General features: G+C 36.0%; 2 protein-coding genes across 3 annotated transcripts in view; one reads left to right on the top strand and one right to left on the bottom strand.

The window, feature by feature from the left end:
* Positions 1-23954, bottom strand: part of LOC134801013 (wolframin) — a 31471-nt gene extending 7517 nt beyond the window's left edge. Inside the window, exons 1-7 of one of the 2 annotated variants that reach the window (XM_063773512.1) lie at positions 23794-23954; positions 22917-23021; positions 21676-21775; positions 14077-14196; positions 5866-5975; positions 2419-2520; positions 644-1830 (exon numbers count right to left, since the gene is read on the bottom strand). In XM_063773512.1, the coding sequence (XP_063629582.1) occupies positions 644-1830; positions 2419-2520; positions 5866-5975; positions 14077-14196; positions 21676-21775; positions 22917-23021; positions 23794-23827 (1758 nt within the window). In that variant the 5' untranslated portion in view covers positions 23828-23954. Of the gene's footprint in view, positions 1-643; positions 1831-2418; positions 2521-5865; positions 5976-14076; positions 14197-16250; positions 16299-21675; positions 21776-22916; positions 23022-23793 lie in introns of those variants that run through there. The other variant, XM_063773513.1, reaches the window with a different exon arrangement.
* A 795-nt stretch (positions 23955-24749) lies between these two features.
* LOC134800992 (protein SHQ1 homolog) lies at positions 24750-26727 on the top strand. Its single transcript, XM_063773489.1, has one exon. It carries the CDS (start codon positions 24859-24861, stop codon positions 26257-26259), a length of 1401 nt encoding a protein of 466 aa, XP_063629559.1. The 5' UTR covers positions 24750-24858; the 3' UTR covers positions 26260-26727.
* Positions 26728-27572: the final 845 nt, after the last annotated feature.

Raw genomic sequence — 27572 nt, 5'->3', positions numbered from 1 at the left:
GTTTGTAAAAGTTCGCTTTTTTTGTTTGCACAGAGAGTCTGGGTTCGATCCCCAGTATTTGTATGCTGGGATATAACTATTTTTATTATTTTTACACTTTAATTTCGTATTGTTTTTTTTAATTTACTATATTTAAAGCTCTTAGCACCATGTAATTTAAAGCTCTGCTCGCGAGGTCTACAGCTCACAGAGCCACTAGTTTAAATGTTTTAATATTTTTGATCACTCTTAACGCAGTTTCCTGAAACACTAAACTTATAATTATTTATTAAAGTACTCTATATTTAAACTGTCTTTATTAGTATTGATCTGTAACAATATTTTGGTGGTAACTACTGGGACTAAAAATTCGCAGTAGTTACCACTAACTCGGTTTGGTGGTAACTACTGGGATTTTTTTTCGCAGTAGTTACCAGTGGTAAAAGGTGGGAAAAAAAATCCCAGTAGTTACTACTGGTAAGAACTTGGTGGTAACTAGTGGGAATAACGCCAATTAGCTAATAATCGTTTGTCTTTATCTGTCATTTTGACTTATGTATTTGTAAGAAAGGGATAAAACATAATTTAACTAAATCAGTCCCGAAAAGTTTTATGAATAAGGGGGTTAATAAATAGCACTTATTTAGCTAAATTAAATACATACCTGAAACGGAGTGACGAATTTCTTCGTAGCCTCCATTTTAGCCAACAAACAAGTCACAACCAAACTGACAAGAAACCCGACCACTATCGACGCCGCATAGAATATTCTAGACATCGTTATATACTGCATACACGCAAATATAGGCAACGTTAACGTTATTACCCCAATCAAAGGTAAAAACAAGAATGAACACACCAGCCCTAAGGTACCTCGAATAAGACCATACGTGGTACAACCATGCGAACACATTATGAACATCTGTAACCAACTCAAAGTCACACAATGGGGTAGCGTATATTTGAAAAAACCTTGCCAATTACTCCTTTTAGCCATAAAGATTAATATAACGGGAATAAGTAGAGAAAAGAACATACGAGCGTTCAAGCAAAATTCAATGCTATTGCCAAGAATATAGAAAGGATAATTGGAAATATGGAGATCTAAAAAACGCCATCCTTGATGGACTACAGTATCTTTCTCATATGGATATTTAGCTAATACATTGATACCGAATGAGAGTAATGCTAAGAGATCTGGGTATGGACTACCATTTGTACCAAAAGATAATAAAGATAGAAACATTAGAGAGAATGATAGCACGCAGAATTCAGAAAAAGGTACCCATTGAGTAGCTATAAAAGGATACAGGAATAAATTTACAAATAACGCCATGAAAAATTGAAGAAACGGTCCCAAATTATTTCTAACAAACAGATTCTCAGATTCGTCCGGCTGCAGATTCCCATCGCTATATCTCAAAAAGAGTCCGGACCATTTTCGAAAATCGATAAATTGCCGTTTAGCGTGAAACATCTTGAATGTACATATTACCATCGCTACGAAACTAATATAATATAGAACCAGTGGTACCAAATGGTACAAACTATCGGTGCTAACTGATAGATATGCTATTAAAACTAGAGACAATTCAATATTGGACAGTGTAAACGTAAAAGAACCGAAGTAATATAATAATTTCAAGTATAACACTTGTATGAAGACTATTGGGTGTAGGAATGCTTGTTGAAATAGGGGGACATGGTCTAGAGATTTGACACTAGGGTCTGTCAAAGTGAGTTCGTAGCTGACGAGGGGCAGTTCGCCTTGACAGTAGTCAACGGCCGCTGTCACCAGGTTGTCAACTGTCAAGTTGCGGATTACTGCATTGTTGCAGGGGTCTTCGTAATCTGGAATCAAAATAAAAGGTTATTTTTTGAAGGATGAAAAAATCCATCTCGATACCTAAGTCTCGCTATCTTCGTCTCAGAATTTCTAATTCTATTTGGTAAACGAAACTCTTATTTTTTTAAGCATTATAGGCTAGATGGCGTTACTAACTAGTTGCAGGAATAACTGACTCCCTGCATAGAAACTTGTTTGCAGGGGCATATCTGCAGCTGACAGTACCTATACTACCTACAGGCATGAATGGTAGAGAACCATTAATATAATTTATAATGGCTCATTTAGACGACGCGAGAACTCGCATGTGAGATTCATTACATTGCGTTATTTGATCGGTCGGCTGAGTCCTAACCTCAATGGTCCGCAATGTAACTAAAATCGCATGCGAGTTTGCGCGCCCTAATAAGGGCTGATTTAGACGGCGCGCGAACTCGCATGCGATTTTAGTTACATTGCGGACTGTTGGTTACGTTACGTCCAATTCAAGTGACCGATCAAAACCCGCAATGTAATGAACTCGCATGCGAGTTCACGCATCGTCTAAATGAGCCCATTAATCATCAAAATAAATTTCATCAATTTTTCCTTACCTTCCTCAGCAATAGGGTGCGTCCTGATGGTTCCATTTGGAACGTCTCCGTGGCCATGTGAGGGCTCTAAAGCATGTCCTCCGTCCAACGCAGGGGCTTCTTCTATAAATAGAAAACCACATATATTTTTTTATTTGCATTAGGAAGAAATATCCTATTTATGGTGCTTACCAGGCATGTTGCGGATGCAGATTTTTTGACATCCGCGGATGCGGATATTTAAAAGTTCACATCCGCGGATGCGGATGTCAAGATTAGGTTCTTAAAAAACGTCAAATACTACATTTTTAGTAATTTTTATTTAAAAAAAAAATCCCAACGTTTAGTATTTGATCAAGAATATAGGTGCGTTATATTTAGTAAACAGTAACTTTTGTCCGACTTTTCTAGATCTAGACGATTTCGTTATAGGTAATGACGAAATTACCTAGCACTTACGCCGCCGCTAAGACGTTCCTGTACCGACTTGTTCGACATCCGCATCCGCATCGATTTTATGCGGATGCGGATGCATTTATTTATGGCCACGGTAGGCCATGTGATTGACGTAGTGACGCATGATGTGTCATTGATGATGTCAATGAGGTTTGTCAGGGTGGCCACTTTCTGGAAAACCGGGAAAACCGGGAAAAGTCAGGGAATTTCGCTAGTCATGGAAAAGTCAGGGAATTGTCAGGGAAATTTAATGGAGGTCAGGGAATAAAAATTGTCTCTGTATGTACATAATAAAATAAAAATAAATATATTAATTTTACCATCTGCAAACATTATATCTTCTTCTTCCTGGCGTTATCCCGGCATTTTGCCACGGCTCATGGGAGCCTGGGCACAGAATAAGTAATAGGCGTGGGGTCCGCTTGAGTACTAATCCCATGATTTGACGTAGGCACTAGTTTTTACGAAAGCGACTGCCATCTGACCTTCCAACCCAGAGGGGAAACTAGGCCTTGATGGGATTAGTCCGGTTTCCTCATCATGTTTTCCTTCACCGAAAAGCAACTGGTAAATATCAAATGATATTTCGTAGGTACGTAAGTTCCGAAAAACTCATTGGTACGAGCCGGGGGTTTGAACCCGCGACCTCCGGATTGAAAGTCGCACGCTCTTACCGCTAGGCCACCATCGCTTCATTATATATCTATAATCTATGTATAATCTGCAAATATTATATATCTACTATAATTAGTCTAACGCATTCACTGCCAGAGGGCGTGGCCTAGGAACAAACTTGTATGACGGTGGACGCACATTTGCGTCGGGGGCAGTGAATGTGCTAACCTGTTCACTTTAAAAAACCCCAAACGATGTACAGATTAGCCGTTTGGCACACGCATACTAGAGGTCAAAACAAAATTTTTGACCCGCAGTTCCTAAAAATATTTCCCGTAGGAGGGGAGTGCTGAGTCATTGTTTTTAGGGTTCCGTACCCAAAGGGTAAAACGGGACCCTATTACTAAGACTTCGCTGTCCGTCCGTCCGTCCGTCTGTCACCAGGCTGTATCTCACGAACCGTGATAGCTAGACAGTTGAAATTTTCACAGATGATGTATTTCTGTTGCCGCTATAACAACAAATACTAAAAACAGAATAAAATAAAGATTTAAATGGGGCTCCCATACAACAAACGTGATTTTTGACCAAAGTTAAGCAACGTCGGGACCGTTTTTTTTTTGCTTTTTTTTCGTTTTTTTTTTTGCATTATGGTACGGAACCCTTCGTGCGCGAGTCCGACTCGCACTGGTTATTTTTGTATGGGAGGGAAATTTTTTTTTCAGAAAAGCTTTTTGAGGCGATTCTAAAACTATACCACATCATTACATTTCAGCCATTTTTTTTTAATTAAAACAAAAATAATTTTCAAAACATACCAAGTTTGGGCTTCTCCAGATACGATATGGCTGATTTTTTTTGTACAATATACCTCAAATGATACGTGATATCCTCATATCTAACCCTAATAAAGCAATTTTGAAAATAATTTCATTTAGTATTTTTTTTTAATTTTTCAATAATACTAAGTGATACAGTCCTACTTCAGTATCTATTCTACGAGACTTAATGGAACTGTACTGCAGATACGGTGCATATTAATCATAAAATGATACGTAATATCCATATATCCAACGGGGAATACCTCTTTAACCCTACCATACACGATTGGTTTCTAAAAAAAAAATTTTTTCTCATAAAAAAAAAACAATGACTCAGCACTCCCCTCCTATGGATTTTTTTTTTAGGAACTGCGGGTCAAAAATTTTATTTTAATAATAATAAATATTGAAAAAAAAAATGATCCACGCGGCTCGTAAAGTGAGGATTACGAGCCGCGTGGATCATTTTTTTTTGTACACGGAGGAGCTACACAGAAAGATAGAAAATTTAAGTCCAGGGGGCCGATTTTTGAAATTCGACCACTCGATTTGGTGTATTTCGTTAAATGATATCTCCACTACTAGGCGTTTAAATTCTACTAATAGAATTGAAATCGAGTGGTCAATACCACTTTACCACTAGATTCCCAATTTCTATCGCTCGTATCTAGTAGATGATGAAAATATTTTGAATTAGTCTCTTTTTTCAAATTTAATTTCCAAAATATCGATCCTAGAAGAAAAATTGTGAGGACCAAACTTGTAGAGAATCAAATTTCCTAAAATTTTTGTCCTCACGGTTTTACTGTAAAATCAAAAATGGCCGAGTTATTCAAGAAAAACCGTTTTTCGAATATACACAGGAGCCTGATTCAGTCTACTTTTTGAATTTACACTCCCAGTGACCCCCCCCCCCCCCCCCCCCCGAAGGACCTACGAAAAAAAAACCAAGAACTGATTATTCACGGGTAGGGTCGGTTTTTTGGATATAATGACTGGACTAATTCAGATTCTGCAAAAACTCAAAAATGTATTCCAATTACATATTTTATATTTATTACATTTAAGATTATGGTCAGGGAAAAACTTGAAAAAACGCCTGGAAAACCGGGAAAAGTCAGGGAATTTGGGTTATAGTAAAGAGTGGTCACCCTGTTTGTTTACTGTATGTGCTAGTGGTGCCACCTACGCAGAGCTTTGCCTAATATTCCCTATTGTCGTACCTGGCGAGCCATCGTCAGTGCTATCATCCTTTTGCAGCGTTGTGTTGCAGATCTCCCGGATGCGTCTCTCATGGCTCCTCTTCACGTTGGGCCAACGCCAACGACAACGAGGGACGCAGCCATGCGGTAGAATGAGATAGCAATATCACTTGCTCCCTCTAACGCATAAATGCGTCCCTCGTTGGCGTTGGCCCAACGTGAAGAGGAGCCATCAAGTCTGCACCTTATATAAAGGCCTGCGCAAACCGGCGGAGCGCAGCGCATATCACTTTTAAATGTATCAATATATATTATCTCCTATGGAGATGCAGCTATAGGTATTCATTTTGTGGCAGAGATGTAAATTGTCGTACCTGGCGAGTCATCGTCAGTACTGTCATCCTTCTGCAGCGTTGTGTTGCAGATCTCCCGGATGCGTCTCTCGAGTTGCGCTGTCGTTATGTACTCCTCGCCGTTCGACAAACTGCAAATAAATAAAGGCTGCTATTTAACTGATCACCAGATTTAATAAAATTTAATACCAAAAAAATCTATTTTACCACCCTAAAATCATGAATGATCACCAAAATTATAACACCATTTTAATGTGAAATGATTACCAATTTTATTACATTTTACTATCCTTTTAAAGGAAATGACACCAAAATAATCATTATTAACCCAAAAATAGTCAATGACCACCAAAATTAGAACTCCATTTTAATGTAAAATGATAACCAAATTTTTAAATCTTGCTATCCTATTAAAGCAAATGGCTCCAAAATAATCATTGTAAACGCAAAAATAGTAAATGATCACAAAATTGTAACCACATTTTAATTAAAAATTTAATATATCGTTATCCTATTAAATTAATTAATCCACTTCGTCACCTTTTTCTAGTAGCATTTTATTTCTGTAACAGTCGCAGTTCTAACCTAACCTAACCCACTTTTCTAGTAGCATTTCTTTTCTGCAAGGGTCGCAGTTCAAACCTAACCTAACCCACTTTTCTAGTAGCATTTCGTTTCTGTATGGGTCGCAGTTCAAACCTAACCTAACCCACTTTTCTAGTAGCATTTCTTTTCTGTAAGGGTCGCAGTTCAAACCTAACCTAACCCACTTTTCTAGTAGCGTTTCGTATCTGTATGGGTAGCAGTTGAAACTTAACCTAACCTACTTTTCTAGTACCATTTCGTTTCTGTAAGGGTCGCAGTGCTAACCTAACCTAACCCACTTAACTGATAGCAGTTTAACTTACTTCTCTAGTAGCATAACGAAATGCTACTAGAAAAGTAGATTAGGTTAGGTAGGTATGCGGTGCGGGCTACGGGGGGTTGAGCGGGAGGGGCTAGTAATTTTGGCATCAGTTTACTTTATTTGGTAATATGTATAAATTTTTTGGTAATCATAGTGGTTTATTTAGGTGAAAATATCGCATTAATTTGGTCTTCAAGATTTGGTGATCATTAATGATTTTTGGTGATCATTCAATATATTTGGTATTTGAAGTGCAGTCGTAATTAAAGTGGTGGTACTTTTGTATTTTTAGGCCTTATTTTTTTCGTGTTCAGTAATTTTTTTTGGTAATCATGATTTTTTTATTTAGGGTACCAAAGTATTTTTTGGTGGTCATTATATTTGTAGCCATAAATAAATGTTAAAAATAAAAAATAAAATTAAATAAAAATATTTTATTCGGTAGGTTAAAATTGTATTTTATGCAATCGTGATATAATAGAGAGTTTTTCAGTCGAGTATCGTGTTTAGACAACGAAGCTTGCTGAGTTGTCTAAGTAAGGTACGAGATTGAAAAGCTTGATTATATCACTATTGTATACAATACTTTTTCTACGCGTCAACAAAAATAATACTTTAAACTAGTAGAATCATACAAACAAACAAAACCAAATAGACCGGGAGATAGTGACACATTTTACTGGGTCATTTGTACCAGTATGGCCGTTCGTCAGGGGTCTAAGCATGTAATGAAGGAAAGAAAAATGATGGTCATAGCGCTGGTACCGGCGGCCCAATCGCGTGGGCGTTAGTCGAACGTGTCGGATAAAATACGAGTGTCGAACGATTTGTTCCACAAAAATCCTCGTATTTTCCGATAGTCCATAAAAAAGAAGTAGGCGGTAGCGTAATGCCATACTTCTCCGGTGTGACTTACAGCCCGATTAAAAAAAAACAATTCAACCATTTGTGCCAAGCTAATTTTTGCACAGGTGATCATCGTCGAGCAGCCATTCATGGACATCACCATGCCATACTCTTCGGACGGTTCCAAAAGGCCGCCATACCGCCGCAAGGAAGTTAATTATATTTTTTTTGTTAAACGATTTGTACCAGTATTGCATTTAAATTTTTGGAAAGTATTTGATAAAATGTGACCGTTATTATAATTGCCATACTTATAGTAGGGGGATAAAGTGCTGCCATACTTGAAAAACTTATTTAATCGACACGTTTCAAAAATACGACTATGTATACGTAAAATAATTTTTTACAGCATGGCATCATCATATTCTGTTTGTTTGGATACAATTGTACCTAAAAAAATATATTTCAGATTATAACTACGGGGCGGACGACTGTGAGACTTAAGCCAAGACTTAAAACAAAAAACAATTTTAATACTTCTAATAGGGGGAAAAAGGGGCACCATTTTTGAAATAAAAAAAAAATATTGTACACATTTGCCACCTCCTACAGGCAGGGACAGGAACCGGTTACCTTAACCGGGGTTTTTCATAGGGTTATTTTAGAGGTGTTTATAAAAACCCCTACCATAACGGTAACCGCTTAATAAGGTAACACTTTGATTCGGTAACCGTATCAGATCGAGTTAACCTCTGTTACCGGTAACCGAAATAAAAACCCAGTCTATTCAGTTACCTCATTATGAGGTTTTTGACCAGTTCAAACGATTGTAATCTTTACGCACACTTAAATTCAACTTATTATTGAATAACCGAGGTTGGCATGGGCGGTCTATGAAGCCTCCAGCACAAACAAGTTTTTTTGCCTTTCCTTTGTTTATCTTTATACCTACCTGTGTGGTGTGTTCTTATTATAAATATTATTATATTATAACTAAAATAATTAAAATAAATAAATAAAATAAGTTTCATAAATGAAATAAATGAGATAAATGAAATAAATGAAATAAATTGAATAAATAAAATAAATTAAATAAATAAAATAAAATAAAATAAATAAATTAAATAAATTAAATAAATTAAATAAATTAAATAGATTAAATAAATTAAATAAATTAAATAAATTAAATAAATTAAATAAATTAAATAAATTAAATAAATTAAATAAATTAGATAAATTAGATAAATTAGATAAATTAGATAAATTAAATAAATTAGATAAATTAGATAAATTAGATAAATTAAATAAATTAAATAAATTAAATAAATTAAATAAATTAAATAAATTAAATAAATTAAATAAATTAAATAAATTAAATAAAGTAAATAAATTAAATAAATTAAATAATTAAAATAATTAAAATAAATAAAATAAATTAAATAAATTAAATAAATTAAATAAATTAAATAAATCAAATAAATCAAATAAATCAAATAAATCAAATAAATCAAATAAATCAAATAAATCAAATAAATTAAATAAATTAAATAAATTAAATAATTTAAATAATTTAAATAAATTAAATAAATTAAATAAATTAAATAAATTAAATAAATTAAATAAATTAAATAAATTAAATAAATTAAATAAATTAAATAAAGTAAATAAATTAAATAAATTAAATAATTTAAATAAATAAAATAAATTAAATAAATTAAATAAATTAAATAAATTAAATAAATTAAATAAATTAAATAAATTAAATAAAGTAAATAAATTAAATAAATTAAATAATTTAAATAAATTAAATAAATTAAATAAATTAAATTAAATAAAGTCAATAAAATCAACAAAATATAAATAAAGTAAATAAAATAAACAATTTTTTTAGTATTTTTTTTAGTTTTGACGGCACATCACTAAAACTACTTTAATGTAGCAAACCAGTAAGCAACCGATAATAAAGGTTACCATAACTGAATGAAAACCTGTTAAAAACCCTTAACAAAAACCCTATCGCGATGGGGTTTTGAGATTAACTCGGTTAAAGGTTAGGGTTACCGTTTCAATAAGGTTACCATTACAATCAGGTAACAGTATGATAGGGTTACCGAATGATAAGGTAACCGAATCGATTGGGTTACCGAATTGATAGGATTAAGCGTAAAGAGGGGTTTTCCGGTCCTTGCCTACAGGTATGGCATTATGAGATTTCCATTTATGATCACACAGAAAGTCTTGAAAAAAAAATTACAAGATGGTACAAATCGTTTAGCAATAAAAAAAAAATTAACTCCTTTGCGGCGGTATGGCGGCCATTTGGAACCATCCGAAAAGTATGGCATGGTGATGTCCATGAATGGCTGCTCGACGATGATCACCTGTGCAAAAATTAGCTTGGCACAAATGATTGAATTGTTTTTTTTTTAATTAATGTGTTCGCCTCAGTATGGCGGGCTGTAAGTCACACCGGAGAAGTATGGCATTACGCTACCGTCTACTTCTTTTTTATGGACTATCGAATAATACGAGGATTTTTGTGGAACAAATCGTTCGACACTCGTATTTTATCCGACACGTTCGACTAACGCCCACGCGATTGGGCCGCCGGTACCAGCGCTATGACCATCATTTTTATTTCGTTCTTTACGTACTTAGACCCCTGACGAACCGCCATACTGGTACAAATGACCCAGTAAAATGTGTCACTATCTCCCGGTCTAAAAAGCTAAGATACGCGAGCAGCCGTGATACCTTCATACTGGTACGCGTCAACGACACCTTCTCGTAACTCATGAGGCCCTGGTACTTGCTCCGCGCTAAATTCAATTTTTAGACAGTTGTTTTCTCGATTTCGGCCACCGTAGCCTATGGAGACTAACGAGCAACGCTAAGTGGTTTTCGTAGTCTATGGATGTTGCTATATTAAGGGTGTCACATGCGCGTTTCTGACTTATGAAGCCATTGTTTCTACTATCAAAAAAAAATAAAAATAAAATATTTATTTCCTTAAAAACTTTTCACAATATGACATAGGTAGAGACTTCCTATTAGGTAAAGAAATACCTGTATCAGGAAATCCCGCTCCTCTATAACAATTCGTCTAGTAATATCAGGCCTCCGTCACACGCTCAAGGCCACGCGCTATATGCCTACCGCTCGGCGTATCGTCGACGATACAACCGACAGAGGGCCGCCGAACGCCCGCCTCAGCGCTCGCACCGCATTGCACTGCGCGTTTCCCGCGCTTATGCTTCGAAATGCCGAAACCACGTAATTATTGTGCAGTAGATGGGTGAAAAAGTCAAAAAAACAAAGGAAAAAGCCTATAATAAAAATTCATCTTTTTTATGGCGGGCTAAAGGTCCCACCTGAAAGTTTAATAATTATATTGAAGGGTTAGAAAAAGTATTTTTAACCCATTCAGGGCCAGCGACTCAGCGTATGGGTCATGCTCAAACAGTTCCGCAGGACCAGTGACTCACATGTGAGTCTTGAATAAATTCTAATTTAAACTTAAACGAAACGTAATTTGATGTAATAACGTAAGTATCATATAAGCTAACAACCATTTCTATTCGGTATATTAGGTTAAAAAATTATAAACACGTATTTTTTAATGAAAAGAGGGTCTAGAATATTCAAGTTTGGTTTACTATCAGTGCAATATAGTAAATATACTAAAATTCTAGATACATATGTGATGCAAGCAAACAGAAAAATCCATATTTAATAAATACAAAAAATATATATATTTCAGGAGTTATTTACATGGCTCAAGGTATGGGTCACCGTGGCCTGGCGCTACTTGTAAAAACTACTAATGTTTCCGTAGCAGGCTAAAATAAACTTTATTGGCTGGTTTTAAAGCTTATTTCATGTTGAAGCTGTTTGATATTGTACCATTTTACAACCGATTACTGTTTGGATGATGGTAAGCCACATTTTGGAGGAACCAAACCGTAGTATAATAATATTTGGTTTTGTATGAGGGGTAAGGCAACTAGGATTTTCTCCCACTGTACTTTGGCAGATTAGAAAGTAAGTACTATAATACATTTTAAGTTCTCTATTGTTACTAATATAATGGCGTTTACCAAAACAAGGATAAATGACCGACCAGGTGTAAGCTTATCGGACACACTTGGACAATAAACTAGGAATGCATCCGAGCGGCGGCGGCGGTATTATCTTTCATGTGGTATTTGTCACAAGAGTTCAAGAAGTGATTCCCCCTATTAGAGATGTATTTTGGAGTAACATGGGAAATATTATTTAGTCACGATTTATTCGTGGGCGAATTTATACTCCTACTGTGCTGTTTAGTGATTTCGTATTTTGTGACCATGGCTATGGATTACCGGAATTTGAACCCGCCTAACCAAACTGCAATAAGTAATTAGTTTTTTTTTGATAGGCACAGAAAAACGGTGGTTAGTAAAAATGTTGCATAATGCTGTTCAACTGGCCGGCTTCATAAGCGGCGATTTATTTACCGTGCGCGCCAGGCTCGCGACCCATAAGCTGAGTCATACGTTTTAGCTAAAAACGGTTTGTATGGTGGCCCGGCGTATTGTGTACGCTCAGTGGTTCGTGGCCATGAATGGGTTAAATAACTTTGACGACGTAATAATTAATCGGCCTGGTAGCACCGTATTACAACTTTTAAAAACCGTTGATTGTCCGTTGCTTTGCTCCTGAATATTTATTAAAATTATTTACGCGATTTAGGATATTTTCAACTACTTATTAAATTTTAATAACAGAGAATTCCGAGAAGTGAAAAAATTATAAATCATTATATTAAAACTAAAACATATTTGATTCGCAACATTCGTTTTATTACAATAATCATCATAGGTAGGGTAGCTACAACCCTAGCGCATTCTTACGATGACGCGTTGGCACGTGACTCGAACGGCGGGCAACACAGTCTCGACTCTTTGTGCGCGTAATTATGGTACATTTCTTCTTGTCCTGAGCAGCAGGTATTATTATTAAGGTTCTGTAGGCTATTATAGCGTAGGTATTTTTGCTTTTGTTTGGGAATGAAGTATCTGTTACGTAGTAACTATTTATTAATCTGTGGTAATATAAGGTCTAATCTAAAGTAAACAAAGTGATATAGGTATATAATATTAACAATTTAAATTAATAAAAACTGAATTTACGCGTGTGTGTGTGTGTTTGTGTGTGTGTGTGTGTGTGTGTGTGTGTGTGTGTGTGTGTGTGTGTGTGTGTGTGTGTGTGTGTGTATGTATGTATGTGTGTGTGTGTGTGTGTGTGTGTGTGTGTGTGTGTGTATGTGTGTATGTGTGAATGAGTGAGTGAGTGTGTGTGTTAAGTGTATATTTATAGTAGAATTATTAATTTATGTTATGTAGGACGGTATAGGAGTGATTCTGTTTGCTCGTAATCGAGATTCTGCAGCCATTCAGTTACAGCCAATTTACATTTATAATATTGCATCGGGTAAATATTTATCTTATCATTCAGGTTGTTGTACATAAATGCTGATTGTGTTGAGAACTGACGTTTAGCGAACATAGATTTAGTTATTGGGAGAGGGGCAACTTTATGTTTCCTTCTTCGTGTTTGGGGTCTGATATTATAATCTAGAGTTTTGTGTAGTCTTAGAACAGCGTTCAAAACATATAACTTTCGCACTGTCATCTGACCACTCATGTTGTACTATACAACCTAAAATAAATAATTATTATCAGTTATGGTTTTGTTTCGTCCTCTTGATCGCGGCGAGCTGTGATTATACATTATAGTTGACTAAACTGTATCGAAATGAATATTATAGTTGAGTTGGGAGTCCATACATTAAAAATACCCAATTGCAGTTTGGTATAAGAAATCTTAATTCAAGAATTACAGTCGACGAGTAGAAAAAACGAATTACAATATCTGCGCTGGTGCCTCTTTTTAAGTAAGAAGACACTTGTGCCAAGAGAGCACCGCTCTTCCACGCGGTTAGTTTACAGTATCGTAGGAATAATAATATAAAGTAGTTACAAAACACGCATAGCTGACGTGGGGGAGAAGACCGCCAGGCTGAAGTGGGACGGGGCGGGTCACGTCTGCCGCATGCATCCGGACAGGTGGGCTAGTAGAGCCAACAAGTGGATGCCGCAAAAGAAGCGCGGACGTGGCAGGCCCAGACGGAGATGGCGGGACGACTTAGACGCCTTCATAAGTAACCGGCCGGAAAAAGCTCAACAACGGGGGTTGTGGAAATCAAGGGGAGAGGCCTTTGCCCAGCAGTGGGACACTATAACGGGCTAATAAAAAAAAATATACAAATTTTACCATTAACAAAAAAGACAATTCGAACTTTGACCGCCAAACTGATAGAAATAGTGTTGTTTTCTTTCGTTCGTAATTAAGTAGGTATGGGTATTTTGGAAGGGGTCCTTCGACTCCCTTCCGCAGTGAACGTGTTAAGAGAAAGCAATGAGAAAGAAATGGTTTACCTCGCAAACAGGTCTCTGGCAGCTTTCCTCGCTACGGTCTCCTGCCGACTTGCCGCGAGGCAAGATTTAGCGCGGACTATCGCTGCGCTGTCCTCCTCTATCACACCGCTGCGGATGCACCTGCGAAAGAGACAAATTATATAGTCAAATTAAACTACACTTATTACCAGGTCCCTTCCTCATCACCATAGCATATTCGTTAAACTCCCGCAGAGGTAAACGCTCAAATGTACTGGAACCTATGAAACCTTGTATTATGGTCGACAATGCGCTTGTGACGCTACTTGAATTGCAAGCGTCTATACTCTATATCAGCGGTCGGCAACCTTTTAGCAGCCAACGGCCACATAACAGTTAACGAAGTGGACGCGGGCCGCACTTTGTTAATATTTATGACTTTATCAGACATTGTCATTTGTCAATATTACATACTAAGTAGCCAGGAAGGCTCGCGGGCCGCTGGTTGCTGACCGCTGCTCTATATGGAGCATTCCATTCCATGAAATTGTCCACCGTTGTCCTGTACGAACGCGAATTTATTCAAGATTTGCAGGTATAAGAGTTTTCTTTTCTATGACAAATGGTCAAAAATATGCACAGAAAAATAATCGCCTGCTTTAAATGCCGAAAAAAAAAACGCAGGAAATAAAATGCGTCTGTACGTGACAGCCCGTGGAATGCTCCATATGCTGTGGTGGCCGCCGACCATCAGGCGGGTCGTCCAGTCAGCAGCAAAAGTTGCTAACGGGCGCGGTGTTCAAAATTACCTTGACACGCTCGTATTCTCTTAACAATAAAGTCGCGTCAAGATCATTTTGAACACCTGGCCCGCTTAGCAACTTCTGCTGCTGACTGTACCTACCCTTGTTTATTAACACGATCCTCTTTATAAAGATGTATTACAACAAAAAGAAGTAGTAGATCAGGATATTCAGGATTAAACTTGAAAGTAAATAAAACAACGAAAAATATCTTACACTTTAGCTCGAAGTTCATCGCGGACTTTTTCGAAATTAAGTTTCCACTCCTCGAAGTAAATTGAATTATTCATTTATAACATTAAAAAAAGATCATGAAAACTATTCGGTCTCTTAATACTGCGTTGCACTGTTTTAAGTTATATCTACTAACACTGGTACAATTCATACAGCATAGGATGTAATATACCACAGGTATCTTAAAAGATTTCTGTCCCTAAACGTTATAGTTGGGGAGCCGACGATGCTAAATGTGTACTTACTCGAGCGTCGTACAGACCCATTGGAATCGAAATATTAGATACTAAGAAGAAAAAAAAGTTATATAAAGATTTTTTTTCCAGCGAGCCGGAAATCGTCTACAATTTTTTTTTTTCGGGAGTTTGGTTTAGGGTTAAAAAATCGTTAAGCAGTCTGTGGGTTTGGTCGTTTTAGTCCACGTTAATGCTATATTTTTTCTATAACTTAATACACACACACACACACTACACACACACACACGCACACTACACTACACTTATTTGTAGGCATTTTCTTAATCTGACGAACACAAGTTTGACGCCTAATTTTTACATTGTAACCGTCAGATTAAGGAAATGCGTGCAAATAATTATCAGATTTAGTAATAGCACAATTATAGCGTTAATTTGGACTAATATGACCAAATCCACAATCTGCCTAACAACTTGTTGAACCCCTCACCAACCCCCCACCGACCAAGGGTTCAACATAGATGGCTAAAAGGGGTAAAGGTAGACTAAACGGGGTAGCAAGATATCACTCATATCTTAATCTGACGCGCTCGAGTAAACACAAAAATCCCCTCTTGGGCTCCCCTACTATTAAGAAAATTGGTAAAAAAGTGTCGAAACTACGTAGAAGTTTTAGTCGATACACAACCTTAACTTTCGTGAATAGGGGAGACTACTTTTATAGCCCTAGATGTGGGCTTAATAATAATTTCAGTATTGATGAGTTTAATGTCAGAATGATGAAGATTTGAAACAAATCTTGTTTGAATCGAGATTTTACTATTAAAAACTTGAAATATATACTTTAAAGCGACTGAACTAGAAATTAATAATACGAAGTCAACACGTCTACAGCGTAAAAGGAATAAGTATAAATAAACAAACTACTGCCTACGGGAATGTTTGTATGTTTGTGTTATTGTTCCGTTAACAACAACAAACTTACTTCATACTATTGTGGCTCAATCACACGGAATTTGTTTGCACATTGCTCGGTCATTTTGATATGGCATTTTGATATGACGTTGACATTTATATTTTTATAGGCAACCAGTATTGTTGGCAAGAGGTTTAAGTTACAGTTTGAAGATTATAGAGGTTTTTGTGTAAATACTCGGAGTAAATAACAATCTAAAATTGTAAATACATAAATTGACGTTATGATTCGGTCAAATTGTGTTTTTTGAAAAACTAATTATAGCCAGCCTTTTCCGAATGTAGTATGATACCTTATAGGGTATGGTGCTTTGCGCACACTAGCGTCCCTTCCCCTCCCCCTGACGCAACCTCCCCTTTTTGCATGAAATATGTCCCGGTTCACAGTTTTAAATTTTTTGAGGAAAGTACATTTTAGGAAAAAAGTGTCAATGAAAGAAATAATCCTTAATAAATTCTTAATAAAAAAGGTCATATTAATTTTTTTTATATGATGCACCATATTCATGTATTAGCTTCTCAAAATTCGAAATAACATAGTTTTTACTAGTTTACATTGGGTTGGGTAGGGTATAGTTAGGGTTCGAAACTGATTTATTATACACGGTGTAACACGAGGAAACCGAATAATTTTAACAGCGTATTCCTGATCATATTTAGAGACAAAAATGTCCTATAAACTTTTTTGAAATTCGCCTAGTTTCAGAGTTAATACCAATAAAAAAAAAACAAGTTTTTATTGTTACATAGTGCAAAACGCCTTTTTGATGGCGATGTTGCTACTATGGGATTTAGTCTAAATATCCTTATTGATAGATGTCAAAAAGTGACAAGTAACACTTTGCAAAAACTAAGTTTTACGAAAAAAAAAGTAAAAATCCATTTTAAGTGACAAGTTTACCAATAGCATTTACTTTTTATGTACAAATACATTAAAAAAATTAAAAAAAAAACCAAACAAATTTTTTTTTTGGCGAAATTGACTTAAACTCATATTACATCTTTTCCTTTTTTTGACCTCATGTATACATTTTAGTAAAAAAGTGTCAATGAAAGAAATAATCCCTTATTAAATTCTTAATGAAAAAGGTTATATTCATTTTATAACACTTATTAACTTATTATACAAGGTGTTCTCAAGAAATGCTAAAGATTTTATTTCTGAGGTCAAATTGGTCAAAAGAAGGAAAAAATGTAATATGAGTTTAGGTCAATTTCGCCAAAAAAAATTTTTTTTGTTTGTTTTTTTTTTCAATTGTTTGAATATATTTGTACATAAAAAGTAAATGTTATTGGTAAACTTGTCAGTTAAAATGGATTTTAACTATTTTTTTCGTAAAACTTAGTTTTTGCAAAGTGTTACTTGTCACTTTTTGACATCTATCAATAAGGATATTTAGACTACGTCCCATAGTAGCAACATCGCCATCAAAAAGGCGTTTTGCACTATGTAACAATAAAAACTTGTTTTTTTTTTAATTGGTATTAACTCTGAAACTAGCCGAATTTCAAAAAAGTTTATAGGACATTTTTGTCTCTAAATATGATCAGGAATAAGCTGTTAAAATTATTCGGTTTCCTCGTGTTACACCGTGTATAATAAATGAGTTTCGAATCCTAAGTAAAAACTATGTTATTTCGAATTTTAACAAGCTACCCATACAACCATTTCCAGTCGCCGTTACGACGCGGTGTTGACACATCTTGTGTCGACACCGTCTGTTTCGGTCACAATTCCAGTCGCAGAGTCGTCGCCGTGTCGACACAGTTACCAGAAATGGGGAAGGGTCGACACATGACACAAAGTGACATAAAGTGTGGTCGCCGTGTGCACACATTGTTTCGGGTTTGCGACTACTTTATGCCAAAATCATTCGTTCATTCGTTCATTTTGTTCCTGTCAAATGGAAACTGTCAGATGGAAAAATACTTAAATAAAAATAAGTGACATTAATACGCCATCTCTAAAACGGATTACAAGACGTAATTATATATTGTTTGCATTTATATTACAATATGACTTAAATTATTATGGGGAATTAAACTGCTCGAGTGATTTGATAAACTAAGTGTAATATAATCAACGCGCCACCACATTGTTTTAGTTTAGCCGGAAATGAAATTGTTTACTTCTCAGTGCCTGTGTTCATAACTATATTATTTGAAGCATTTTTAGTACTTCGATGCGTATACTATACTTAAATAACAGAAATAACGCTTTACATACTACGAAACTTGTTAATTATGATGTATAGATATGGTTCAAGGCTGAGAAATATTGCAGTCACAAAGTAGTTGCAATGTTTCGACTTTGTGTCGACTCTGTGTTGACACATGACACGCGCTGTCAAAAGTAATAACAAAGTTACTGGTATGTTACTGGATTTGCAAAATGGCTCCTTGTGTTGATTTGTTTTCAGATATTCTCAAAGTGTAAAAATGCCGTGGCCAGAGATGGGCATTAATCGATTAACTGTTTATTCGACTAATTAATGGAATAAAGTATGTGAACGTATACATTTTATTTTGACGAAACCTGAGGTGGATGAGCTATCTGTATGATGACGAAGCCTGCGCTGTGGATCTGAAGGTACCTATGCTGTTATTATTATGTTTTTCTTTTTTGGGTCAATAAATTATTATTTTTTATAAAAAAAGTTAATTCTCAAATTTTAATCGCGATTAGTTTAGTCGACCTAACATAGATTGAAATGAAAAATTAATCTGAATATTAATCGAATAAATTATCGATTAAATCTCGATTGAAAGTTGACAGGGGGCCATTTTTGTACGTAAAAATAATAGAAATGTCTTGCATGCAGATGGTAGCAAAACACTTTGTCATAAAAGTCGAGATGGGTGTCGATATATAGGTTTTAGGGAGTGCCGATTTCGAAAATAATGACCATTTTGGAATCCGAAATGGCGGCCATGCACTGTGTCATAAAAGTCGTCATGGATGTCGTTTTATACGTTTTAGGGGGCCCCAATTTTGAAAATGATGACCATTTTGGAATCCAAAATGGCGGCCATGCACTATGCCATAAAAGTCGTCATGGGTGTCGTTTTATAGGTTTTAGGGGGCGCAGATTTCGAAAATGATAACCATTTTGGATTCCAAGATGGCGGCCATGCACTATGTCATAAAAGTCGTCATGGATGTCGTTTTATAGGTTTTAGGGGGCCCCGATTTAGAAAATGATGACCATTTTGAAATCCAAAATGGCGGCCATGCACTATGTCATAAAAGTCGTCATGGGTGTCGTTTTATAGGTTTTGGGGGGCGCAGATTTAGAAAATGATAACCATTTTGGATTCCAAAATGGCGGCCATGCACTATGTCATAAAAGTCGTCATGGGTGTCGTTTTATAGGTTTTAGGGGGCGCAGATTTCGAAAATGATGACCATTTTGGATTCCAAGATGGCGGCCATGCACTATGTCATAAAAGTCGTCATGTATGTCGTTTTATATGTTTTAGGGGGCCCCGCTTTCGAAAATGATGACCATTTTGGAATCCAAAATGGCGGCCATGCACTATGTCATAAAAGTCGTCATGGGTGTCGTTTTATAGGTTTTGGGGGGCGCAGATTTCGAAAATGATGACTATTTTGGATTCCAAGATGGCGGCCATGCACTATGTCATAAAAGTCGTCATGGATGTCGTTTTATAGGTTTTAGGGGGCGCAGATTTCGAAAATGATGACTATTTTGGATTCCACTTTTATGACAAAATACGTAGCCGCCATCTTGGATTATAAAATGATCATCGTTTTCGAATTCTGCACTCCCTAAAACCTATAAATCGACATCCGTGACGACGCAAGTTATCTTTATTTTCAGATCTAACAAATTGCTACAGAATACAAAGGACAAAAAAGAAGCGAGGAGGTAATGAAACAAGCAAAAATACAGATGATTCCTCGACGCAATTGGGTGATTCTTAAATGGGACCTTCAAAGCCCCCTCTCTCCCCCCCGCTCAAGGGCTACGGCCGGGGACTTTTGATATGTTCACCTCCTAACTTGTCAAACCGAGTTACGGAGTCAAAAATTGTGTTCCGAGCATTTCCCTCTACAACTTTTAGAGCATTCGTTGCCTGACCTAAGTAGCTTACTGAATTTCTTTAAAAACTTTTCTGTAAAAGGTTGACGGGTGTTGGGTGTTTATATGGTTTCGGTCGATTATTATCATTTGCATTGCCCATGATGACTTACTAGAATTACGAGCACACGAGACACTAATAGTAGTTTGACAAACCTTGGTTTTCAAGAGGTATTTTATATTGACATTTGCTGTCACAAATTTGCTGTCAGATTTAGTCGCAAACCGCACGCAAAGTGCACACAAATGTGTCGACACCTTGTTACGGAAAAGTGTAGACACGGCGACGACACTTTGTTTCGAAACAATTCTAGACACATTGTGTGGACTCTGTTACGACACATCTGACATTTAGTTACCACTTTGTGATTCTGCGACTGGAATGGTTATATGGGTAATGCATCATATAAAAAAAATGAATAAGTATGACCTTTTTTATTAAGAATTTATTAAGGATTATTTCATTCATTGACACTTTTTTCCTAAAATGTATACTTTCCTCAAAAAATGTAAAAAACTGTGAACCGGGACATATTCCATGCAAAAAGGGGGGGTTGCGTCAGGGGGAGGGGAAGCGCTAGTGTGCGTAAAGCACCATACCCTAAGGTATCATACTACATTCATAAAAGGCTGGCTATAATTAGTTTGTCTTCCCCATACATTAGAACACAACTTAACCGAATCATTAGATGTCGACTACGAAATAACTAGCGTTTTGGTAAGAAAACTGATGTATGGAGTTACCATTCTTTTTTTACTTATATTACTCTATGACACCAATGGCGGTTGATTAAGTCGTCGTAAGAACTCTCATAAGTATTATGTATACCAATGATGTTGGCGTATGCCTGACTCTCATGAGCGTGTTCTTAAATTATATTACCTATACAGACCTATACGGATATTTTTGAAGTGAAAACTTCTTTAGCGGCGCTGAGCACTTTTAGTGATGGGGAAAAAATGTTATACTCGCGAGAGCGTAAGACGTGACGTCACGTGTGACGGACACTGTTACAATGTCATTGCGTTTTTCTTTTTTGATTTAAATGCCATCTAGTGAGTTTCCCTCAAACTGGTACTAATATAACTCTAGTACTCACAGTGATGTGCTTAGGGGTTTCAAGTAATGCGACGAAATAACGCTAGATGGCGTTAACCTCAATTATACATAGTGCTGCAACCATTTTGCACTAGATGGCGCTGTTATTAATATTTTGAGTTCATTGAGTTTTCACTTCTGCCGGCACTCCCGGAGTGCAACCCGTTTTTTTTTCAATCGATTAGTTATTGGAAATTTTCAAAATGGCGCATTTAGATTCATATTTAGTTTACCTGCGCAACATCCTCCTGGCCTCAGGGTGAGCTTGCTCCGTGGCACAAATAAGCCATTCTAAGGCCTGCTTGAAATTTGACACCTTATCAGCTTCAAGCTCTGAAACAAAAGTTTCCGTATCAACTGAAATATGCCACTCCAGGATTTCATAATGAGAGATTTGTCTGCTCTATCTCAGAATTAATAATATTACTAAGAAAAGAGAATCGGAAGAGATCCCTGTTTAGCGATAAGTCCGCCTGTTGTTACCTACATATTTGTACCTGTTCATACTTTTGTACAGAAATGGTACAGTATTTCTGTACAAAATTTGTAGTGTGCAATAAAGCATTTTATTATTATTACTAGGTACAGAAGGTTCACTCTCTAACAAAACGCGTCTATTACTACATATATGACCGCAAGGTGGCGCAGGTGGCGCAAGCGCGAGCAGGTGCCCGTTCCTAAGGACCCGGACACACCTAGCGTCTTTCGAGCGTCGTCGTCTAGTAAACGCCCGCGTAGCGTTCACGTTGCGGCGCCGCGACGCCAGTGGCGGCTCCGAACGTCAGCGTCTCGTTAACGCCCGCGCAGCGTCGACGCGGCGTCAATGGCGTTTGTCGAATGTCGGCGTCTTGTCAGCGCTCGCACGGCACTGCGATGGATAGAGCGTAACGCAATCCACCACATTTCAACAGCCTCAGTTGAAACATTAGCGCAAAAGAGAATAGACCTTACGTTCTGAATTCGGTCCATGTGAAAATGGATTATAACGAAGAATGTTAATGTTACTATTGAAAAGGAAATTAAGTAAAAAGAAATAATTCATTGTCGATATTGGGAAGATCCTCTATGGAGTAATCGAATTCGTGAAAGTGACTATTTCGTGTTGTATTGTAAAATTATAAAAAAAATTATGACCACTAATGAATACTTAAGAATATCAAGAACATCATTTAAGGAACTTTTACAATTAATTCAAAACGATATAAGGCATCATGAAAACTTCATACCCATTTTATAAGTAAAAATATAAAATTGTACAACCCAAACATAAATTATAGTATTTAATTTTATCAATTTATTTTTAGGCTACATTAAGACATAATCGAAATTAAACTGTTGTGAGACATACTAACATTAAAAATCACTCGTGCGACATGTTTCGGAGAGCCTAGGTCTTTCATACACATAACATGTCGCGCGAGTGACTTAATACAAGTGAGTCTAAACCGTAAAATTATTCAACATTAAGACATACCACATTTTTCCTCCAACAATTGTTTAGCGAGAACTACTTGTGACTCAGCACAGCCGTCCTCCGCCAGCTGGTTCCGGAGCCTTCTGAGGGACCCTTGTGGACCATCTGAAACAAATTAAATAGCAAAAAGTACTCATTTCTTTATACAAAATATAAACTTCTTGTAGAGCAAAAACCGGACAAGTGCGAGTCGGACTCGCCCACCGAGGGTTCCATACTTTTTAGTATTTGTTGTTACAGCGGCAACAGAAATACATTATCTGTGAAAATTACAACTGCCTAGCTATCACGGTTCATGAGATACAGCCTGGTGACAGACGGACGGACGGACGGACAGCGGAGTCTTAGTAAGAGGGTCCCATTTTTACCCTTTGGGTACAGAACCCTAAAAAATCATCTCTGTAATCCCAACCTATATTCTGGCAAACTAATATTGTTTGGCCAGGGAATGTCTCATTTCAAACATAGATAGAGAAAATTATACTGTCTTTGTCTTACAGCTAGTATTATTATATAATTCATATATATTTATATTCTCTAGATTTCAGCTTTAGTCATTTAGGTTTAATCAAAACAAATAAATGTATCAATGTATTTTTTTTTAATTGTTGAATGTATTTAGTGCACAGTAATTTAATTTTAGATTAAGGAAGGTTATAATTACAGTCAATGCAGAATAATCTAGACCTAACACCTCCATACAAGGTCACTATTATGCTCAATAAATATTTTGGAAATTAGTCATAAAAAAATGCCGCTTACATTAGAGATTGCAATAAACCAGGGCTGTGTTGCGTTTCATAAGAATCAAAACAAGTTGTTTATTAAACTGATCGAATAAAAATGTGTCAGTAAAATTGAAACATTTTCTACTTACCATGAATATTCCAACGTTTTCGACCCGGTGGCATTACTGAACACTAAATATTATATTTTCCGTCCCGTAAATAGTAAAAATATTCATTAAAGTAAGTTTACAAATATAAATACTTTTAATTTATCAACAAAATATTCCGATGTATCGGATGTTATGATTCCGTCACACGAATTCGCTCGCCAATTTTTATTTTGAATGTCAAAATCAGACATCCGATGGACATCCGCGACCGACGTTCAATTTTTGCATTTTGCAAACATTTTGTTTGAAACTTTTGAGCTACTTTAAGATCGAAGTGAATTATTTGAAATGTACTTATTAACAAACACGTACATTAAAATGACTGAGCTTATTAGGTGAAAGATGTTTCACTCCTACGCGATACGCCTACGCATATCAAAATAGACCTGAAGGAGTGTTCTGAGAATTAATTATTATTAGAAACTCCCTAAAATACAAAAATATCTCCACATTCGGCATCCTGTGTGGGATTGTCAAGTTGTTTATTTCTGTTTTTAGTTTTTAGGCATTTCGTTACTTTTAGTTTGACATTGTAAACAATAAAGAAACGAAACGCTAGTCGCCTGGGAACACCCTCGCACAATATTAAAGTACGTTGTATGAGATTAATGCAGGTACAGCAACATGACGCAACTATACTTGTATTTTTAAGTTTAGATAACTATCACAGTAAAAAAAATGCAATGACTAATTTAAGTATTATTATATTTCGTCTCTAGTTTCTGTAATCTGATCTAAAAACCAAAAGCTAATGGGATAGGACGGTTAAACAAGGTTTTCATTCCGTTATGTTGGTTATATGAACTGTACATCTTATTTGTTTTTTTCTGACTACGAAGATCATACGAAGATCAATAACTTCAGTCAAATGTCAATGTCATTCCTGCATTCCACTCATTCCTGCAGTACTGTCAAATAAAGCATTGTGATGAAAGTGAGGCACTTGGTGGTCTCGGTTTTTGTATAACGAATATGTGTGTGAATATTGTGAAATAAAAGAAGATATTGAACTAAAACCTATACACTTAATTTATTGTCATCAAAATGTTGACTCCACGGTTCAAATTAACGCAGGATGACAACCACGTGTATATCACCGTGCATGCACCATATACAAACATTGGAGACACGGAAATCGACGTAGATGGTGAGAATTTTCTATTCGTATCCAGCCCTTACTTCTTGCGCCTCCGTCTCCCTGGCAGGATCGTCGAAAATGACCATTCTAAAGGTTCGTACACATGCGATTCGGGAGATTTTCTCCTAACGTTTGACAAAGAAAATCCTGGTGAAAATTTCGAGAATTTAGACATGATTACTAGTCTACTCGCTCCTAGAGACATTCCTGATCTTAATCCTGATTTGGTGGAAGTTCTTGAGGAGGATGGCATCACAATTGATGATAGTGTTGATAATGATAATGGCAACAATTACTCATATGGTTTTGCGGATAAAATAACCAATGAATTTCATGAAATTGGTAGTGAGTTTCCTCAAATATTTGAGCTAAAAAACCCTGAAACTGTGCCTAAAGATGAACGAAATGGTTTAAGAGTAGAATATGAAGATAGTAAATTTTCGTCAGACCATTATTTGGCAGATTTGTTTGATGAAGAACTGATTGCTCCGTATTTAACAGGGAAATTGTATTGGAATAATTCAGATTTTGATAAAGATGCTGACTTCAATGAAGAAGAAGTAGCTATTCTAAAGGAATTGCCGAATAAACACTATCTGTTTAATAAAATCGAGCACAGGCAGGTTTTGCTTGGATTAGTTGATATTTTGTATGGTTATTGTTACGACAAAAGGACAACTATGAATGACAGTAACGTTGAGTCAAGCTGGACTATAAATAAGCTATCATCAACGTTAAGCTGGTTTTGCTCATTTAACGACATGAAGCAAGTGTTAATAGCTTGCTACAGAAGGGCACTCATATTCCCAATTTTCAGAAACTTTGAACTTTGCAATAAAGTTAAAAACGATCTTGCGTCACTGTTCCGAAAGGGTAAGAAATTTATTATCAAATGTTTGATTGAAATTCACCAAATGTTTAACAATAGTAATGATGCCCGTTATATATTGAACCAACTATATATTAAAGATTATTTGGTGTTTCTACAAAAATGCAGGAGTGAGGAATTTACAGAGTTATTTAATAACATAGCTAATATTGAAATCATGAAACGTGACTTAGACCTGGAGCTTGAAGAGTTAGAGGCCGCAGCACACATGGTCCAGCAAGATGAAATAGACGTATTGGAGAATGAGATGGCAATACACATGGCTTCTATGTCATTACTAGGCTTGAACAAAAACAATGAAAATTACGATGATGAAAGTGACGACGACAGTGATTCATCATCATCGTCATCTGATTCTAGCAGCAGTGACTCCTCCGAGGATCCATCAGACCTGGACTCTGATGATGATCCGTCCTGACTCTACTTTGACTCCTAGGAGTTATCCGGCCAAGGCCTTTAAGGTCTTGCCGTAAAAGACTGAATAGATAAGATACAGTGAAGGGTATACGGAATGTAGACAGGACAATGGAAATAGAGAGAAACTTAATCTGTGTTTCAAAGTTGTTCAGACATTTATGATTGCCATAGTGAATATTTTACATAGTTGTTGAAATCACAAATGAATGTGAAATGCCAATTGAAATGTGTTAATGAATGTTTCAGTGCTATAGTAAGACAATATTTTTTTTAAGCAATTCATATATTTACCAAAAGCTGATATGAGCCTAAAATTTGTATCTGCCTAATGACTCATACAAAACTATTACTTTTGAACTAACATTATAATAATATTGTAACATTTCTTAGTTTATATTTATTTCATAAAACAAAACGGCAGTTTCAATGCAGAGAGGCATTCTCTACCAGTCAATGTTAGTGGGATTGGTGCCCTACATTTTTATGCAAAATTTGAAAATATCTTTTGATGTAAAACATCAGCTAAATAATTAGTTCATTTTCTTCTAATATAGTAAGTTTAAAATAGTCTATATATACTGATATCTAAATTTAAAATTAATGATATATGTACTGTTATATGCCATATTTTTCAAATATTTTACTTTTATGCACAAATACCTACTTGTGAATTTGATATGTATGTCCAATTTAGATTTAAATATAATATACACTATTTACATAATTATTATGTATAAATAATAATACATACTTACGCAATTGTAGAAACCAATGAATCTATTCTGTAAATTTACTAAATATAACTATGTGATGTTATTTGTAGCATAATCGAATGTACTATGGAAAATAAATATTAAGATCGAAAAAAACATTTTTTATTGAACCATCTTTGAACAATGCATGGCATGGCACACTCCAGTTACCAACACATCATGCTAATAAGGACCTTTACTTAATTTTTTTTTAGGAATAAATGAATAGACCAAGATAAATAAATCTTAGGTAGTTGATTTAGTTGCTAGAAGCGACACACGCGGTTATCCCGCCGCTGGTGTACGAGCGAGAAAGCGGTAAGCGACGTATATGGCGATGTCCCGCTCCCACACCGGTACAGCATGCGGATCTAATGTGACGCCTTAGAGACCCACCGTCTTTTGAGTGTCGGCGTATAGTCAGCGCTAAGAAAAATGGTGTCGTGTCGCTGCACATCTGCGACAACGTTGCGGGGTCTCTATTATATTGTTTGCCAAATAGTTTTAAGTCATAATATATTGTTTGTCCGAATTTTCGTTAGTCATAATTGGTTTTTCTCAG

This window comes from Cydia splendana, chromosome 21 (assembly GCF_910591565.1).
Source record: "Cydia splendana chromosome 21, ilCydSple1.2, whole genome shotgun sequence".
Lineage (NCBI taxonomy): Eukaryota > Metazoa > Arthropoda > Insecta > Lepidoptera > Tortricidae > Cydia > Cydia splendana.
The sequence above is the reverse complement of the archived record's forward strand: the minus strand, read 5'-3'. Positions and strand labels throughout refer to the sequence as shown.